This window comes from Rhodamnia argentea, chromosome 2 (assembly GCF_020921035.1).
Source record: "Rhodamnia argentea isolate NSW1041297 chromosome 2, ASM2092103v1, whole genome shotgun sequence".
NCBI classification, from domain to species: Eukaryota; Viridiplantae; Streptophyta; class Magnoliopsida; order Myrtales; family Myrtaceae; genus Rhodamnia; species Rhodamnia argentea.
Genome location: NC_063151.1, coordinates 18,291,202 through 18,311,967, shown reverse-complemented (window position 1 = coordinate 18,311,967; position 20,766 = coordinate 18,291,202). Strand labels below are relative to the sequence as shown.

The window sequence follows — 20,766 nt, the reverse complement described above, 5'->3', positions numbered from 1 at the left end:
GCGTGTGTGTGTGTGTGTGTGTGTGTGTGTGTGTGGGGGGGGCTGCTGCTTCTGCTTCTGCTTCTGCTTCTGCGGAAGAAGAGCTAGGCGGAAAATTCTTCATATTTGCTATTCGGTCCAGTAGTTGTTTGGATTGTACAAATTGGGCGCCTTGTTTGGCTAAAAGTTATAAAGGAGTCCCTGGGTCATTCTTCTGGAGCCCATAGGCCCAGTGAAGTAAGCCCATTACACCAAGTTCATGCCATAAAACTATAAATTCCCTTTCAACTCTTTTACTAATAAAGCTTGCTTAGTAGTTGACCTATTTTCCATGTTGGTTAATCGGTCTCAAGTTTCACTATAAAGAAAGGATGGACGCTGTCATAAAGTGCAGGTGATAATAGGTGATTAACTTTTGTAAGAGTTTAGGATAATAACACCAAATGATCCTTAAATTTTGACTCAATGTGCAATGTAGTCCATAAACTTTAGATTTGTTTAATATAGTTCATGTGTATTTTTAACTAGCTTTTATTTTCTATGGCAACGCTAGACCGGGATGAATACCTGTAAGTTTCAATACCACTACCTACATCACCTCGATGGCATATGGGAGAACAATAATTAGCTCATTTTATATGATCCTCAAAGAGATAATAGAAGCTTAGATACGGATCAAATCAATCTTATCGAGTAAGTATTTCAATTATGGAAATCCCAAATTGCGTAGCGAGAAATTAGGAATATGAAATTTAGTCTTAAAACTCTATTGTACCATGTGCTTGATTCCAATTTTTGTCTGATGATAGTGTGATGCAAGGGCTGCATGAAGATATATTTGTTTGGAGGTACTTTGTCCTTACTTTATTTATCCCAAGCGACACAACGTTGAAGCTCCGTCCATTATTCTCGTTAAGTACAACATGCATGTAATTGCTAAATGCTGAGTATGTATAAAGCTAGAAACTTAGAAAAAAAAAGGTTTATTGAAGGTGGTTTTTTTTTTTTTTTTTGCTTTCTTGAAGTTACTAAATAAAGAGTATATTGGTTGTTTGTCAAGACCTACAAAGAAATAATTATCTAACATGTAAGGGCCACAATAATTGATATGACTAAGGTGGCATTAATTTAATTACTTTTTTTCATGTTAGTCCATACTTTGTTATAATCGATATATTCTTAAATCCCCGAATATTCCGAAATATATTATTGTTGTTTCATGTGACTTTCACTTTTAAATTTCCAATCTATAGTAAAGGGTGAAATGTGATTTTTAAAAGTTTTAAACACATATATAGAAAGAATCCTTATATCTAAGCATTTAAATATCCCGATTTTATCCTTCACTTTTACAAATTAAATTATAATGTTAGTGGATTCATGAAATGACTGGGCCATCAGACAATTTGATCTCTCCACAGTTTTTCCTCAATCTTGAAATTCTGTCATTGCTTTTAGTGAATCACACATATCCAATTATCCGACATCTCTACAATATTTTCCTAAGGATGACGACTTGTGTTGCTTATAAAAAAAATAAATCAATTGTTCGCACAAAGTTTTGGACATAAATTATTGTTGATGAGGAAATCAAGTTCCATTGACTAATTTTTTACTATTTTGTTTTTTCGCTCTGTCTTATCTATAACTCTCATCTCTCTAACTTTTATGAGAGTTGAACCCCGCACTTATGATCCTAGCATCCCCACCCCCAACCCTTTACCGGTAGTGCGGCATGCCTATTAGCCTATTAATTAATTATTTCAAGCGACATAAACAATTGATTTTAGGAAAATATTGTCATTACCTAGAAGATCAAACCCTTGAAATTGAGAAGTTCAGGCATCAAATCCAAATTCTCCATCCTTTTGCCTTTTAAAAGCTCGCCAAAGGAGTATCTTCACGTGAGATGAAATTATTGTTCCAAGAGCTCTGTGCATATGGGTGGACTACTTGTTGGATTTCTCTAAGGGGAGCTTATGCTATAGGTCTTTGTCTTGTCTGCAAATTCTTCTCATCGACTTGGCTGACTTCTTTAGGGGGCATTGATCATTTTCTTACGGGAAAGCATGGTGCCATGCTTCTCCCTTGGTTCCTGAAAATTTATACTGCTGGTCCTGTCGGCATTTGGTGACAAAAATGAGTTAGAAAGAATATCTTCATGTGGGATGAAATTATTATCTTGAAAGCTCTGTGCATTTTTGTCCGGACCTAAACAACCGGTTGCTTCGATTAACATGTATGCACGCAAGGAACCTCTCTTTGACACATATCGCGTAGTTGATATGAGAGAAAACTGGAACGACCTCAAGTACCCTCCCGATGTTCCAGCCCTCATTCGCACCAACCAACTCACTACTAATCTCAAAGATCTTTTATGGCAATACCATCTGAGAATTTTTGGAGATTATGATGGTTTGATGTTGAAGCCAAATGGCCTCCATCCCAGATAACCATTTATCCATCCACCGCAATTGTCTCCTGATGAAGAAATGTTGCAACATCTTCCCCCGTTACAAATCCCTTCTACTAGCAAGAGGATATTGCAGACATATACAAGTGACAAGTACTAGGCATCCATTCAAATTCATCAAGGAAAAAGGAAGAATCTTGTTCCATTTTCCCTTCCTTTCCTACTATTCTATGGGCCTATTTGGTTCAACTTTGGAAAAATGTCCTTGGAAAAATGCAAATACCTTTAGGCTAAAAGGGATTTTCGAAATGCAAATAGTGTTTGGTAAATTGTATTTTAAAAACACATTGAAAAGCAACTTTGACACAAATGTTGTTTGATAAAAAATATCCTTTGTAAATAATTCGAAAATATCAAATTATTTTTTTATTTTTTTCAAATATTTTTTTAAAGAAATTTAGGAGAAATTGTTTTGAGTTTTAATCTCTAGAAAAGACTACTAAATTACATAAGGCCTTTAGCCTTTTAGAGTTGCTCGTCCAACTAATTATTTGTGCTAACTACCGAAGCAAAAAACCGGATATACTAGCCATAAATTTGGTTAGTATCTACTGGTTGAAACAAAAAATAACAACACCCTAAAACTTAAGAAACAAGTTCCTAAAAGCTAACAAACAAAATCCTAACGATTTGGAAACAGAATAACCGAACTACTGCTGCTAACAAGAAAATCCGGTTCTGATTTTCAACACTCCCCCTCAAGTTGGGTTATGAATGTCTATCATACCCAGCTTGCACCTTAGAGTCTCGAGACTATTTTTGGATAAAGCCTTGGTCAGTATATCGGCTGTTTGATGATTGGTTGGAACATATAAGAGCTTCAATATTCCTTCATCGAGTTTTCCTTTGATGAAATGTCGATCGATCTCCACATGTTTTGTTCTATCATAATGAACCGCGTTCTTGGCAATCTCAAAGCAGCTTTGTTGTCACATAATAATGACATAGGATTGGTATTAGTGAATCCTAGTTCATTTAAGACTCTTCTCAGCCACAAGCCTTTACATATTCCTTGACACATTGCTTTAAACTTTGCTTCAAGATCGCTCCTAGCAACAACGAGTTGCTTCTTGCTTCTCCAAGTAACCATGTTGCCCCACACGAAGGTACAACACCCTGTTGTCGACCTTTGGTCTATAAGAGATCCAGCCCTATTTGCATTTGTGAAAATCTCTACGTTTCTCTCCTTTGTTTTCTTAAAGTAAAGCCCTCTTCCAGGACTTCTCTTCAAGTATTGTAAGATTCGAAAAACTACTTGCAGGTGCTTCTCTGTTGGTTGGTTGGTTTATGTATCTACTAACCATACTTACTGCAAAACCAATGTATGGCCGAGTATGTGAGAGATAGATTAGTTTGCCAACTAATCTTTGATACCTCTCTTTGTCCGTTAATAGTCCTTCTTCTTCCATCTCGATTTTATTTGTAGAATCCATGGGGGTGTCAACTGGTTTGCACCCAAGTATACTGGTTTCCTTCAAGAGATCAAGAGTATACTTGCATTAGGAAATTGCAATCCCTTTCTGTGACCAAGCTACCTCCATACCTAGGAAGTATTTGAGTTGACCTGGGTCTTTAACCTCAAATTCTTGTGCCAAGATATTCTTCAATTTTCCAATCTCTTCTAGATTGTCACCAAGAAGGATTATATCATCGATGTATACGATCATTATTGTTCTTCTACCTTCAGTTGACTTCTTAGCAAACATTGTATGATCTGTTTGACATTGAGTGAAATTCAACTTCTTAATGACCCTTGTTAACCTCTCGAACCAAGTACAAGGTGATTGCTTTAGGCCTTATAGGGATTTCTTGAGTTTGTACACCTTGTTGAAGCTCTCTTTAGTGTTAATTCTCAGTAGGACCTCCATAAAGACTTCTTCCTCTAATTCCCCATTTAAGAAGGCATTCTTTATGTCTAATTGTTGTAGGGGCCAATCCAAGTTAGCTGCAAGGGTGAGCAACACTCGAATGGAGTTTAGTTTGGCCACCAAAGTGAAGGTCTCTTCGTAGTCTATACCATTTGATTGTGTGAATCCCTTAGTAACCGATCTTGCCTTAAAACAAACAACACTACCATCGGTGTTGTGCTTAACTATAAAGACCCACTTACATCCCACCAATTTCTTCCCAGCTAGCAATTTTGTATATTCCCAAGTCTTATTCTTCTCAAGTGCATGAATTTCCTCAAGGACCACTCTTTTCCACTCGGATTGAGCAAATGCCTCCTGGATATTCTTGGGAATTTGAACGTCGCTCAACTTTAAAACAAACGCCTTATATTTCGGAGATAACTTTTCGTAAGACACAAAATTGTTAATGGGATGTTGAGTGCATTGTCTCTTCCCCTTCCTAAGAGCAATAGGCTGATCAAGATCATCAAGTATAGCAAAATTTTTTGAGTTTGTAGGAGCATTACCTTCATCGATTGTGGGTCTTGAACTCGGATCTGTCTCTTGAGCCAGCCTTGATGTAGTACGGTCCTCCAACTCCTTTTGAGTTTTCCGCCTAGAGTAGACAATTAACTCTTTATTTTTGTCTTGTGTAGCATCTTGAATGGGTAGACACGAAAGACTTTCGGATGTTGGATAACTCTCGGATGTTGGAATGGGTAGACATAGAAGACAAGCAGAATTTATTTGTTGTGACCCGAGTGAATGAGAAGTGTCCCAAAAATAATATTCCTCACAATTCTCCCCCTGAATGGTATTTTTGGAGTGAAAGGGCTGGTGCTCAAAGAAGGTAACATCCATGGTGGTATAAAAACACTTTGTTTGTAGGGAATAACACCTTTATCCACTTTGATTTGGAGCGTATCCTAGAAACACACATTTGAGGGACTTAGGATCTAGCTTGCTGCGATATTGCTGATTTATATTGACAAATGCTATGCAGCCGAATACTTTGAGTGGGATATGTAAGGCAAAACGAATATGTGGATAGGTATGAAGTAGCCTCTAAAATGGTGTTTGGAAATCTAGGCCACGGGAAGGCATACGATTGATGAGATATGTGGCTATTAACACTGCTTCTCCCCAAAAAATTCTAGGAACATGGGTGGCCAACATAAGAGAATGGGCGACTTCCAAAAGATGCCTATTTTTCCTCTCCGCTACTCCATTTTGTTGTGGAGTATCTACACAAGAGCTAATATGTATGATACCATGGCTATTTAGATATGGCCCAAGCTGTGAGTGAAAGTATTCTCTCCCATTATCCGTTTTGAAAACTTGAATTTTTGTGCTGAATTAGGTTTGGATCACCAAGTCAAAGGCTTGAAAAATTCGGCCAATATTTTATTTTTCTTTCATTAGAAAAAGCCAAGTGAGTCTTGTGTGATCATCAATGAAGGTAACAAACCACTTAGAACCAGAAATATTATTGACACAAGAAGGTCCCCAAATATCGCTATGAATCATGTGAAATGGATGAGAAGACTTATAAGGCTGCAAAAGGTATGAACTACGAGTATGTTTGGATAATTGACACACCTCACATTGAAATTTTATTGAATCTTTATTGAACAAAGAAGGTAGCAACCTTTTTAAGTATGAGAAATTTGGATGATCTAACCTATAGTGCCACCATCTTACGTCACTCTCTTCCTTAGCACGAGATGTTACACATGACATCTTCTTGTTTTTCCATTACGAGGCATTAACTCACAGAAGGTAGAGGCCCGCATGCATCTCAGCACTACCAATCGTCATCCTCGAGTTCAAAACCTAAAATTCATATGAGTGTGGGGAAAACTTAGTAATGCAGCCTAAATCTTTGGTTAACTTGCTGATGGAGAGAAGATTATAGCTGAGTTTAGGAATAAATAATACTAAATTCAGTGTTATATCTTTTGAAATAACCATTGATCCAACACCAGCCACCTTTGAGCAAGAACCATAAGCAATTCAAACACTAGTGTTGTTTTAACATGGATTGTACTAGTTGAACAATGTGATATATCCGGTCATGTGGTCGGATGCTCCCGAGTCTACAACCCAATAGGTGATTTTCTCCCGTTTAGCATTAAAGGCATTTAGAGAATTACCTCGTTGAGCTACCGTTGCAGTACTAACCCCTTTTGGAGATGGGTTGCCTTCTAAACTAATTCTTGTAGCAGCTTTTTCAACATCTCCAACTGCTCTTTGTTGAAGGGACTTGAATCTACCGAATCGTTTGTTTCGGTTTGGACTATGTTGCTTCTGCTCTCCATGTCTTGAGTATGACATGAGGCTGATGGCTTCCAATCATTTGGTTGACCATGAAGTTTCCAGCATGTGGCTCTTGTGTGACCCATCCATTTGCAATGATCACACCACGAACGACCACCCCTTAGCTAGTTGTTGTTATTTGACCGAGTGCCTCGACCGTAGGATGGTTGAGATCCTCGGGCTATTAAGGCAGAATTTTCTGGATTGGTCCGATTGTTTGAAGAACCAAGCATCACCTTTCGTCGAGTCTCTTCTCTCCTAACCTCCTCAAAAAATTTCTCATACACTAGGTAGGGGCTTTATGCTCAGAATTCGTCCACGTACCTCATCAAGCTCTTGAATCAAGCCTAACAAAAATTTGTAGATGCATTCTCGATCTTGAATCTGCTTGTACCGCTTGCTATCTTCAAGACAACTCCACATGATATCTTCCAGCATGTCAAGTTGCTACCAACGACGTATGAGTTGGTTAAAATAATCGGTGACCGAAGATTTCCCTTGCCTTAGATCATGAAGAATGCCCTTGATCTTGAAGATGGTTGAGGTGTTATCTTTGTTTGCATAAGTTTCATGAACAGCATCCCAAATCTCCTTCGATGTCTTGTAGTACATGAAATTCTCCCTTGTTTCATTCGTCATTGAATTCAGCAGCAAGAACATCACCATGTTATTTTTCACCTTCCATGTTCGATAGTGTGGGCTTGTCTCCTCGGGTTGTACGACAGCTCTAGTTAGGTAATCTTCTTTACCTTTTCCGCAAACGAAAATCATGATAGAATGGGACCATTGATTGAAGTTGTGACCGATAAGTTTATGACCAGTGATGAGAAGAGTTCCACCTTCGGATACATTGATAGGTTGGGTAATGAGAGGAGAGTTCTGAGCTTTAGTGTAACGATCCCAAGACCTTTCCCCTTATTTACTTGTTTATAACTTTCCTTAACCGTTTTTCTTATTTTCTGTCAACCTTTATTTTTAACGGTGAGCGTATTGAAACAGCATACATAGCAACCTTTATATATAAATACACATAATCTTATATATGCATCAATATATCTTACATCATCATATAGCCTCCCATTTACTTTTTTACAAATTAAATACGAAAGCGATTAAATACTCATTCTCACATTCCATCTCTCCCAGCTACTATCACCCGCATCTTTGAGACTATACATCGACAGCATTGCTCGGGTAATATGCATATGAGTGGATTGGCCGAATAGAGGAGCTCGAGGTGGTTCCATCAATTTCCTAAAAAATAAAGGGATGACCGGGCAACCAAGTAAATGAAATTACTAAGCCTAAGGCGGGAATGTCAACTTTATACTCAACAAAGCTATCATGTGATCTATTGTAAATATGAGCATAAATCTTCAATGGTAAATCATCAAATGTGTGGAGTTCACCACATAACTTTTGTTCAAATGCCATGAATACATCCATTCATGCAATTCACATCAATTGGCCATTTCTGACTTGCTAATTTGTGCCTATCCGGACCATAAATATTTGTCTATCTGGGCCATAATTAGTAAGACGTATCCCGGGAACGCTCACTTGTGGGTTCAACGTCACCAAAAGGCGAACGTCTTGCATAATCACCTTCACGGGAACGACGACTCAATATTCCCACGATACGAACCCTTGAAACTTTAAGGGAGTGTTTTGCCTATCGGGGCCATAATAATTGTCTATTCGGGCCTTACGTCGTTCCTTGGATGATCTGCACAAACACATTCTTACGGGCGCATGCATCAAATCATTTTAAGGCAAGAAAATATCGTCGTTACATAATTCAAATCATTTTAATGCAAGAAAATATCTTCATGGCTTGATGCAATAACACTCATATCGCACACGCAATGCACACAATTCATGTCAATCTAATGCAATACTTCGTTTAAGTAACAAACGGAAGTTACCGCGATAGATCTAGTAATCCCATTTACTTGTACCCCGGATTATTTTATTCTACGATGAATAAAATAAGACAGGAAGCGATGCGGTGGCGGCGGCATGAGGTGGCGGCTGCAATAGGCGGTGGTTCGGTGGGGTGGCCGAGAGAGGGATAGGGAAAAAGCGAGAGAAAACACGTAAGGGCGAATAGAGAAGAATGATCCGTGGATGTTGGAAATGAAGGAACCATTCCTTTGTTTATAGTAGTTTTCTAGCTTCTCTTACAAGTTACTGCATTAATACTCTTGTTTTGTTGTCTTAATCCCATTGGTCCACCAAAAAGCCTCTCTCTCTCTCTTAGGTTCATAGATTAGCTACTTATCGTCTCCTATTGGTCCAAGTGTATGGTGAATATGCATCCTTATCTTATGCATTAAATTTGATAATGACTTAATGTTTATCTCTTACCATTAATGCTTGAAAGCGACATTTATCTTATCCTAACATTAATTACTTGAAAGTGACGTTCATCTTATCTAGATCTTGACTTTCTAATATGAATGCATTTATTGCATGAAAAAGGCATAGTTCTTATCCTTTCATTAATTGCATGAAAATGACATTGTTCTTATCCTTTCATTAATTGTATGAAAATGATATTGTTATTATCTCTTCATTTATTGTATGAAAATGACATTGTTCTTTTCTTATCAATTAATGCTTGAAAATGATATTATTCTTATCTCTTCGTTTATTGTATGAAAATGACATTGTTCTTATCTTATCAATTAATGCTTGAAAATGATATTCTTCTTATCCTTTAAAAAGACTTGGTTGACTTAGCATTGACTATTCATGAGCTATTTCTTCATTTTCTATGTTCTAATGCCAATTTTCGAAAAGTTTTCCCAAATAAATTAAGAAATAATTCCCTTGAGAAATTTCAAAATAACTTTCTAAAATTAAGAGTAGAACCTTAAAAATTCCTTAAAGAATTTATCCATAAGATTTATTTTACTTTCTAATTATTTCTAATGTAGGAAAATTTCGGATGTCACATTTAGGGTATGAGGTTTCACTCTCAACCTGGCTTGCCATGGTAGCTCTAGGGTATTTTGTCATGGTGGAAACACTCAAAGATATGGTCCAAAAGAATGGTCCAGATCGAGCTCTAATACCATGAAGAAATGTAGGAGAAATTGTTCTAAGTTTTATTCTTCAAAAAAGACTACTAAATTACATGAGGCCTCTAGCTTTTTATAGCTGCTCGTCCAGCTAATTATTTGTGCTAACTATCGAAGCAAAAAACCGGATATACTAGCCATAAATCTGGTTAGTATCTGCTAGTTGAAACAAAAAATAACAATAGCACCCTAAAACTTAGGAAACAAATTCCTAAAAGCTAACAAAAAAAATCCTGAAGATTTAGAAACAGAATAACCGAACTTCTGCTGCTAACAAGAAAATATGGCTATGATTTTCAACATTTTTTTATTTTTAATTTCTTTATTTATTTTTTCTCTTTTTTTCCTCCTTCCTTCGTTAATTTCTTCTCAACCTATCGCCGGCCACGGAGGTAGTCGGCGATCGGCCACAAGTCGGGCTCAACCTCGCCCCGTCCTCGCCATCCTCAAGCAAGACCGAGCCTTGCTTGCTCGAGGCCGAGCCCGGCTAAGCCAAATTTGGTGAGACTCACCTCACCAAATCTCGTGAGGCCGAGGCCGCATTTATGAGCCTTGAGCTCGCCGGTCCGCATGTCATAGTTCATGGTCGGCCAATCGCCATTGTCGAGGTTCGTGGTCGGCAAAGGAAAGAGGAAGAAGGAGAAAAAAGAATAAAAATAAAGAATAAACTAAAAAGATTAAAAAATAAAAAAATTGTAGTTGCATTTTGAAAATGTAACTTTCCAAAGTATCTCCGGATGTCTAGATTTTGTATGATGGTCACACATTTGTAGAGATATCGAATAGGTTTTCAATTTATCTAATCTTCTACATCGCAGGAACCTGATTCTAAGTTAATATTTAAGATGACAGTTCTCTCCGACGACGTCGTTTTTCCATCCTCTCCTCAGGCACCCCCCACGCTTTTCCAAGTTCCATATTCTTAAACCCTACCAAAATCCTCGGTCGCCCAAACGACCCGCCAAACACGAACACCGTCTAATCAATCCCCACAGCTCTGCAATGGAGGTAGTGATCGCCTCCTCTTCCGTCGGCGACGCCGGCATCGGCTGCTGGGATCTCCACACCGGCGCCGAGCAGCTCCGCCACAAGTCCTGCGCCTCCACCGCCCGCGGCCTCACCTCCGTCGGCCACCGCTTCCTCGCCTCCTCTCAGCTCCGCGACCCCTCCGCCACTTCCGGCTCCGTCTTCTACTGGTCTTGGGATAGAGTCAGTTTCTCTTTTCGCGAAATTACTTTTTCTTTTCTTGGTTTTACGTTTGGACTCGTGTTATTGGTTCAGCTCATATTGTTTGATTTTTCGCCTCAATGAGTAAATTTGTTCGTTCTGGCTGTGCCCCTTGAATGCAGCCCCAAGTGGAAGTTAAGAGCTTTCCCACCGAGCCAATTTTGCCGCTCGCAGCGAACAGCGAGGGCACGTACATTGTTGGCGGGGGTGTTTCTGGCGAAATTTACCTATGGGAGGTAAATTTTTTGTATCATTTGTCTTTGGGTTTATCTCGATAACGAGGAGGGGGGAGGGGCAAAAGGATCTTTCCTTTTGGGTGTTACACTTTGATGTGATTTTGGCGTGGTTTTGCTGATTTATTGTAGGTTCCAACTGGTAAACTGCTTAGAAAGTGGCATGCTCACTATAGGGGTGTTACTTGCTTGGTATTTTCGGACGATGATTCACTCATAGTCTCCGGGTCGGAGGACGGCTCTGTTAGAGTCTGGTCCCTTTTCATGTACTCAGCTTTATCCTTTTTCCCTCGTTATTAATGAGTTTCAATTAAATGGAAGACAAGCCTTTGGTGTCTATTCTTAAAGAGGTTGTGTTAATTGCTCTCTCTCTCTCAAGGGGTTTTTCTCTGCATTCAGGATATTTGATGATATGAGGAGGCAAGAAGCAACTCATCTTTACGAGCATAGTTTTACTGGGCATGCACTGAAAGTAACTGATGTCGTGATTGGTTATGGCGGATCGAATGCAATTATCGTCTCAGCATCAGAGGATCGAACATGCAAGGTATGTTTTTTTTTTTTCATCCACAACAGTTGTTTCTGGAGAAATGGGGGAAAGTTACAAGTGGACATAGTATATGTTGTCCTGTCTTTGGCATGTTAGTATCGTAACATAATATCACCTGTGTATAACCACTGGTCCTTTTAATTGAAATTATTCTGCTCTTTTTATGACTGCTAGTTTGCCCATCTGATTCCCAAAATTTACTGCTGCCCAGGAAATAGTTGGAATTTAATAATTTGGATCGGGGATACCTTTAAGTGCCCCGTGGATAGAGTTAAAGTCATGTACTATATAGTCAACAGACAACGGAAAGGATGAAAGAGTGGAGTGTGACATATTTAATTTGTAATGGATATTGGTTTTCATTTGCGGATAAATGCGTGCTATTTAGGACGTGCATGATAACTGTTCCATTTCTTTGTTTCTATTCCAAACCTGTTTCTGGAATAGGTTTGGAACAGAAATTCATTTGATAATGCAATTCTATTTTTTTGTTTTTATAACAAAATTCTGTTCCAGAAATGGATTTGAAAGAGAAATGAGAAGTTAAAAGTTAAAAATTGTAACTTATCTGTTCCAGAAACAAAAATAAGAAATAACCTACCAAAGCCCTTCATTTTTTCTCAAGTCCTTGTTGCACTCTCTTTGTTGCCCTTCTTTTGTCAATCATCGCCCACCATTGTCAATCGCCGCCCCTCGCCGACCTCCACCGTCCACCCCCCGCGGCATGGCCACCACAACAACCACCGCTGCCGCAACCACCGTTGGTCACTACCGTCCACTGCAGTGATCCCTGCCAGCCGTCGCCAACCACCCACCTTGCTACCACCAACCACCGCCATCCACCAACCTCCGTCAACCGCCGCCGCCCACCTCCTCCTACCACCAACCACTGCCCTCTGCCACCCACCACTGCGACCACCGCCAACCACCATCTACCACCACCCATCGTTGGCCGCCATCACCTACATTACATAGACACGCAGGTTTGAAAAGTTTTGGCCACGACTGGACACGCAATCAATGCTTGTCCAAGTTCGGATGCAGGGTCAACTAAACGGACAGGCGAGTCCCTCACGTGTCCAGGGGGTAAAGTCAGTAAACACCCAAATTTTTAACCTAATTTCCTACTTCTCTATCTCGCGTTCTCCTCTCCCTCTTGCGTTCTTACTTCTCGGTTCTGTATCACGACTCGCCTCTCGCCACCTCACCTCTGCTCCCCCTCCTCTCGCCCCCTCAGCTCGCCGCCTCGCTTGCCTTCTAGTTCTCGCTCACCTCAAGGTATCACTGATACTCTCTGTTGCTCTGTACACAAAGAAGAAAGGCCGATGCTTTCGCTCACCAAGATGCTCTGTCTCTGACTCTCTGTACATGAAGAGCTGACTAGTTTATGTTTTATGTATACTTCTGTGCATATTTCTTTTAGGTGTGCATGTTTCTGTGAGGTTAGGGGAAGTATGGAGAGAAGTCTTTGTGTGGTTATTATTATGGACCTCTCTGGAAACTGCTAGCGTATAGAAAGTGTGGTAGCAAAGAAATTGCCGAATGAGTTTGATGCTATGCTTCTTATTCATGCTTCTCTATGGGATTCGCTTTCTAACACTTGGGGACCTTAAATTTGTTCTGGAGCTCATTTTGTATTTGTTGGTTAATAGAAAACTATCTTTGGAGGGCGTTGACAACCAGATGAACGTGGTCTAATAATTTATTGTGTATATATAACTTATAGTGTATATATAAAAATATACATATAATATATAACGTGTTCCAACGTGTCGGAATTCTCTATTTTTTTAGAATTCACGTGTCGGTGTGTCGTGTCCCGTCGTATTGCGTGTCGTGTCCCATGTTGGTGTGACATAGGCCGTCGCCCCCCGCCGCACCGCTAGCCGCAGCCACCGCCCACTACCACCCTCTGCCGGCTGCCCGCAACCGCCGCCGCCGCCGGAGTAAAAATTAAATAATAAATTTTTATTTTTTAAATAGTAAATGATATTTTCTAATAATAAAAATTAAATTTTAAAAAAATTAAAAATGAAGTACAAAAAAAAAAAATGAAGTACAAATTTTTCATAGAAGATTTTGTGTTAATAATAATCCAGAAGTAGAAATTTTCAACTATTATCAAACGAACTTCCGTTTCGGGAATAGAAATTTTATGTTATTATCAAACCCAGTTTTTTGCTCAAAAACTCGTCCAGAAATTGATTCCAAAAATAGAATGGTTATCATGCGCGGTCTTATTGACTATGTTTCATGAATAATGTGTCTTTTGTTTAATTTTTTTGGAGGCTTGATTTTGCCATTTTCTTTTGGTTGTGAAATTTTTGTTGGAAAATTATTTAACAGTTGTGTCAAACTACATCTGTAAGGAATTTATTCGTATGTGCACTTTCCAGGTATGGAGTTTATCCAAGGGGATATTGTTAAGAAACATTGTGTTTCCATCAATGATATATGCAATTGCATTGGATCCTGGGGAACATGTCTTCTATGCTGGCAGCAGGGATGGGAAGATATATGTTGCTGCTCTGAACGCGGAAAGCAGCTCTAATGATGCTTATGGATTGTACATAATCGGTTCATTGGCTGATCACAGGTTTGTCATTACCCTATGAACCCATTGTCTGTGCTTTTCACCTGATACTGTAGAAACTGTTGTAAACCGCCCAGTACATCTAGAATATCATCCTTTTGTGGGATCAACTCAAAGAGAATCAGTTTGGGTTTCTGTGGCATTCACGTCAATTGTTTGAGATATTTCAGAAACTTGACCATTATGATATTAACCTCACAAAGAGTGTGTACCAGTAATGATATTCTGGTTATCAAGGAAATTTTTTATCTCTGATGCATAAGACTTCTTGTCAATTTCTATCGTATAACTTGGGGAGCATATTTCAATGGTGTACTGATAATTCTTTCCCCTGCTTTTGAACAGCAAAGCTGTCACCTGTCTGGCTTACAGTAACAGCTTAAACCTACTAGTTTCTGGCTCAGAGGATGGTATGGTTAGAGTTTCGGACCCTAAAAGTGGCAATGTCGTACGGATGTTTCGGCATTCAAAAGGTGTTATTCTCTAATTGTCATAACTATTTGATCGTTTTCAGATGTGATTATGAACTTCGTCTTGCCATAAGTTCATGAATATGCGTTGTGTAGTATAGTCTAGAACCTTCTATGACCAATTATTTGGCATATTCTATGATGTTTATTCATGTACTCAAGTCCTAAATATGTAAGTAGTAACGGTCCCATGTGAATAAAGAGCAGATGATCTGCTGCCTCATCTGCCTTTACATTTTATGTTTGCCTTGGAGATTCTAGAATTGCCGTCACCGACATTTTATTGTTCTCTCTACTTTGACACAGGGCCTATTAACAATGTCCAAATTGTGAGGAAGCAATTAGGTTTCAACCCTCGAATAGTTGTAAATCCACAGGGCTCCTCAAGAAGGCATGAATCCGCTTTGCCTCCACCTCTAGAAAAATATACTAATTCAAATGATGATGATTCAGACTTCAGAACAGTTGTCACTCTGCATGGTGCTAGCTATGGACCCCTAGAGAGTCCACGCATCAGTTCAAATGCGATGAATGAACAAATTGAAGAACTACAGGTTTGATATTCTTGTCTATTCCTGAATTGTTATAAGGAGGTTTTAGCGTTGATATATAAACACAACCACGGTTGCACGTCATGATATATACTGCTTTTCTGAGTGACTGCACATGCAAATCGGGTATGTTACGAACGTGGTAACTCAGCTTTCAGCTTTCTTTCAAAGAGGCCACTTAACTTCCAATTTTAAAATCTAGGTTACCCACCTTTGATTTTTCCTCTAATCAGGGCACTCTAATGCTTAATTGACCAAAATCTTGCCAGAAATCTGAGTGGAGGCTTACTTGGCTATTTTTAATCTTATGTGTTCACCAAAAGTGTCTCAATGGACTTGAGTGACTCTAATACATTTTAAATATTCAACTTTAGATAATTTCCATTGCAGGCCATTAAATTTTAGATAACTTAAGTCAAATTTCATGACATACCGAAAACAGTTAAGCTTCCAAGTCAGATCAATAGTAAATTAGATTAGTATCAGCCACACAAGCCGCTGAATCCAACTAGTTTTCGGTTGACCATCACTATAGTGACCTGATTGAAAGCAAAACCAGGGTTGAGAAGACTCATATTTTGAAATTGAAGGTTGAGTAGCCTGTCTGAAGGAAGTAAAGAATTGGGTAACTATTAATGGACTTACCTGAATTTGTGCACTTTGGTACGTTAGAAGTGATCAGTCTAAAGGAGAATTATAGTGATAATTGATCAATCAAAGTTATTCATCATGGCTGATGTGAGGTTGAAGTTTTGGAGTTAGAGAAGATGGAGAAGGAATCAAAACTATGGAGATTGGACAAGGCATATTATAAAGGAGGATACTTCAAATTGTTGTGCTGCCTCACTTCCCAAACTATGTGATGTTGAACTTAAGGAAAGTTGATCGGTCTATGATGATAGTTATTTAAAATTGAGTGACCTACAATAGAAGTAATCCAAAGTTAAGTTACTAACACCTACAGTAAAAGTGCAATTGAGCTTTACACATCCACCGTGGCATTTTTGGCATACATAATCTGCTCCAAAAGTGCTTCTGGAACAAAACTCCATTTGGTTACGCAACTTCATTTTTTTTACAGAAGTAGTTTTGGAGTCATTTGAAGAAGTTAAAAAAATTTATTTTTCTCCAGAAGTAGAAAATCAGCTTCTGCTCAAAAGCAGAAGTGTTGTCATGCACTCCGCTGCCACTTAATTTTCTTCTTCTAGATTTTGATCAACTGATCATCAGTGATGTAATTGAAAGTGAAATCGAAGCTCAATGACCTGAATGTTAAAACTAACAGTTGACATTTGAGTGACAACCAGTGAGGCTTCTCCCAGGGTTAAAGTGTCGTGTTGTATTTGATTGAGTAATTCATGTAAGAATAATTTGTTATTGGATGCATTGGAGGAAATGGGCTAACGTGTTTTGTGATTTACTTGATTAATTCACGTGAGAATAAAATCTGTTACGAGTTGTGAGATGCATTGGCACTCCACTCTAACCTCTCTGCCGTGGCTTCTTCAGAGACAGTCTTCTTCCTATGCTGCTGAGATGGAGCTAGAGGGGCTAAAGGTGGATTGCAAAAGATCCATGCAAATGGTTGAAAGATGGAAGCAAATGTATGAAAATTTGCATCAATTTTGTGTAGACGAGCTTTTGGACATAAATCAAGCTGAGCCGACCAAAGCAGGTTTTACTTGAGACAAAGTTTTGTCCCTTTTTATACAATTATACTAATTTTCATGAGAATGATCGGATCAGCATTCATAATAGTTTTAGTAGATGGCTTTTTCTATTACATCCGAAATTTATTTTCTGCGCTCTGTTTTATTTGCTGTGTGTTCCTCGAGGAACTATGCTCAGATTATTATTTTGATCTCTCAAGATATAAATGCTCTCCATCCCAAATCGAGGCCCTTAGTTTCTCTTCGAAAACGTACCTATGGAAATGAACCGAAGAAATTTCAGTGAATCGGGCCAAAGGTTTTAGTTCGGTTCATTTCTGTTTTAAACAAAATCTGGGTCTATGCCAGTTACCAGTCCAATTTTGGTCTAAGATCTCCAATTTTACTATGGAAATTAAACTAATGTCATGCACATTTTTCCCTGACAATCATGGGGCCAAAAGCTTACCTTAGTGATGGCCTTCGATGGAACCGCCGGTTCCGGTTCCAAAGCCCAATTGCTCTTTTCACCCAACTTACTTCCTTTTTTTTTTTTTTTTTTAACGGGTTGGAACCGGCCCGGAACCGGCCCTTGAGGGCCGGTTCCGGTTCCGGGTTGGAACCGTGGGCCCAGTCAACGGGCCAAAAGGGCCGGTTCGGGTTCACGGCTTTTACCTCTACGCTTCCTTTTACCGCAATCATGCTTACGTTTGCATTCATCATGATGTCACGGTGGAAACCCTTGGAGAGAGAAACGTGGAAAAGTAATAAAAAGTCCTAAACAAAGTACATTTGTGTCAATTTAATTTTAAACCATTCAATTGATTCAATTTAGTTTTAAATTTTTTTACATTGATATTAATTCAATCCATATGGTTAATTTAGGTTGAAAATCGTTGATGTGGATATCAATTGTCTTTCATGACATAGTCAATGTTGACGGGAATATTTGTTTCATAAATTTTTTTATTTTTATTTTTATTTTTATTTTTTCCTTATGCTTTTCTTTTTTGCGGTGGGCAGCAAGGGTCGCCCTTGCCGGGCCACACTTAGGTGAGGGCAATCCCCGACAAGGACCCTTGAGCTAAGTCTTTGTTGTACTAAATTGCTCGCCTCTCGCGTGCTTGTGATTCCACTGACAAGCATCTGCGCTCAGGTTAGTTTCCTCAGCAATTCCAGTCATTCCGACAATTCTTAGGCACTCCACAGCTTCATTTCACTAGTAGTCCCTCACTCAGGCCAGGGCGAGAGTCGTTAGGCCTTGCCAAATCTTGCCCTCATCGATCACCGACAAAAAGAAAAGGCAAAGAAACATATGAAAGGAAAAAAATTTTTAAAAAATCAAATAAATTATTAAAAAATTATAGAAAATATCCATGTCAACGCCACCCATGTTACGTAAGGACGACCGACATTGACATCATCAATTTTAGGTCTAAATTGACTGGATTGATTGAATTGATACCAATAAGAAAAGGTTTAGTACTAAATTGGCTCAATTGAAAGGTTTAAGAGTGAATTAGTACCAATGCAATAGGTTTGAGACTTTTTGGTACTTTTTCTAAGAAAATTATGTGTTTTGAATTGTCTTGATATTTAGGTCATGATTATTAGGAAATAGCTGTAAATAATTAGTTAGAAAATGATTTTTCTTTTTATCCCTTGATTTGTGAGATTGGTCCCTCAATTTGTGGGCTTACAGCTGTATTTTTCATATATATATATATATAGTTTGTATTTCAAATAGTCCTATAAGTAGCTTTGTAATTATGGTACAAGAAAGGGTTAATACCACGGAAATCCCAAATTGGTACATCCGTGACAAATTTACCTCAAATTATTTTTTTTACCACTAAAAACTCCAAACTAGTATATATTGTGACAAATGTACCCCAAACTGATACACCCGTGACAAATTTACCCTACGTTAGTTTTCATTAAATCTAATTATCAAATTGTTAAGTTGAATAGCATGTGACAGTTCACGGATGTATCGGTTTATGATTTTTACCCTCCATTTATCACAAATTTATCAATTTGAGATTTTTCGTGGTATTAATCCAATTTAATGAATGGTAAATTTGTCATAGGTGTACCGACTTGGGATTTTTCTTGGTCAAAAAAATAAATTTAGGGTAAATTTGTCACAAAAGTATCAATTTAGGATTTTTTGTTGTCAAAAAAATAGTTTAGAGTAAATTTATCACATGTCTATCAATTTGGGATTTTTCGAGATAAAAAAAGTAGTTTGGAGTAAATTTATCACAGGTGTACCAGTTTGGGGTTTTCCATGGTATTTACCCTACAAGAAATAAATGAGAATAATCACAATTCTTTTCTCAAACTTTTTCGTGGTATCAGAGCTTTAGGTTCAGTTTTTTTTTTTTTTTTTCAAGGATAGTGTTGCACTGCAACCTTCATTGCCGCAATAATCTTCCAATCACAGCCTTCATTACTGGATTTGTTTTTGTGCTTAACAATATGATCGTCGACGTTATTGTTGTGATCTCTTTAGCTATTTTTTTTTTTTTTCAATTCTCTCTAATCTTGTCTCAGTTATTTACCCTAAAATCTCGTTTACTTACAGCTTTCATTGTTGTTGTTTTGCTCTTCCTTTTTGAGTACTTTCCCTATTTTTCCATGTGCCTGGAAATATCCATGTCTAAGATTAAAATTCAAGCTGAGGAAGACAATACCAACCATATGACCGGAGATCTACAAAATTTGAGAGCAACTTATGGGCTGAATGAGGAGAATTATCTCAAATGACCACAGTTCGTCAAGACCTACCTGAAAGGTAAAGAAAGACTCAGCTACCTTCTCGGAACAGGTCCAAAACTAGGAGATCCCACGTTCAACGCATGGGATGAAGCAAATTCAATGATCATGTCATTGCTATAGGATTTGATGGATCCGGCCATAAGAGATACATGTATGTTTCTCAAGACTGCAAATGAGATTTGGGATTCTATTCGCTAGACTAATTCAAAGGCTCGAGATGCAGCACAAGTGTATTCAATCAGGGTAAAGACAAGCGCAATAAGACAAGGGAGAAAAATTGTGACGGAATATGCTAATTCCCTTCAAAATCTATGGCAAGAACTTGATCATTATCGAGTATTTGAGATTAAGTATGTAGATGATGTTGCAACTCTAAAGACCTTCATCGGAAATGATCGAGTATATGATTTCCTGGAAGGTCTTAATTATGAGTTTGATCAAGTCAGGATTCACATACTTGGAAAGAAATAAATCCCTTCTTTAGAAGAGACAATCTCTCAAATCAGGGCAGAAGAAAGTCGAAAGGGAATAATGCTAGAGTCTCAAGTTGTGGATTGCTTAGCATTAATAACTCATAAAGCGTCAATACAAGAAAGAGGAAGGATGGATGCTTTAAAGCCTATATAAAAAGATAATTGAGACAGTAAGTGGTATACCTACTACAAGAAGCCAAGGCATACAAAGAAGTGTTGCTAGAAGTTGAATGGAAAACCGGCGACCTCAAGTCTAAAGTGGGGAAATAGAGGACGACAGCCAAGGCCCCTGGCTTATCTAATTGAGCAGACCAGCCAGCAAATCAGTAATAGTGAAGGACAAGAGAAAAAAATCTTTCAACAGCGAGGAGATATAAAGAATCAGAGGCCTTTTAGGGCCTCTTGAAAAGCCCTCTAATGCATGTTTTTTGGCACTCTTAAGTAAGCCTCCGTTCTCTTTTGGTATAAATGCCTGGGAAACACTTTCTAGTGAAGCTTG

General features: G+C 38.4%; 1 protein-coding gene across 1 annotated transcript; it reads left to right on the top strand.

Moving 5' to 3' along the window:
* Positions 1–10,670: 10,670 nt before the first annotated feature.
* LOC115747927 (protein ROOT INITIATION DEFECTIVE 3) lies at positions 10,671–17,257 on the top strand. The gene is made up of 8 exons (XM_030684254.2): positions 10,671–10,949; positions 11,090–11,203; positions 11,333–11,466; positions 11,600–11,747; positions 14,147–14,346; positions 14,689–14,816; positions 15,120–15,367; positions 16,874–17,257. Exons 1-8 carry the CDS (start codon positions 10,743–10,745, stop codon positions 17,048–17,050), a joined length of 1,356 nt encoding a protein of 451 aa, XP_030540114.2. The 5' UTR covers positions 10,671–10,742; the 3' UTR covers positions 17,051–17,257.
* Positions 17,258–20,766: the final 3,509 nt, after the last annotated feature.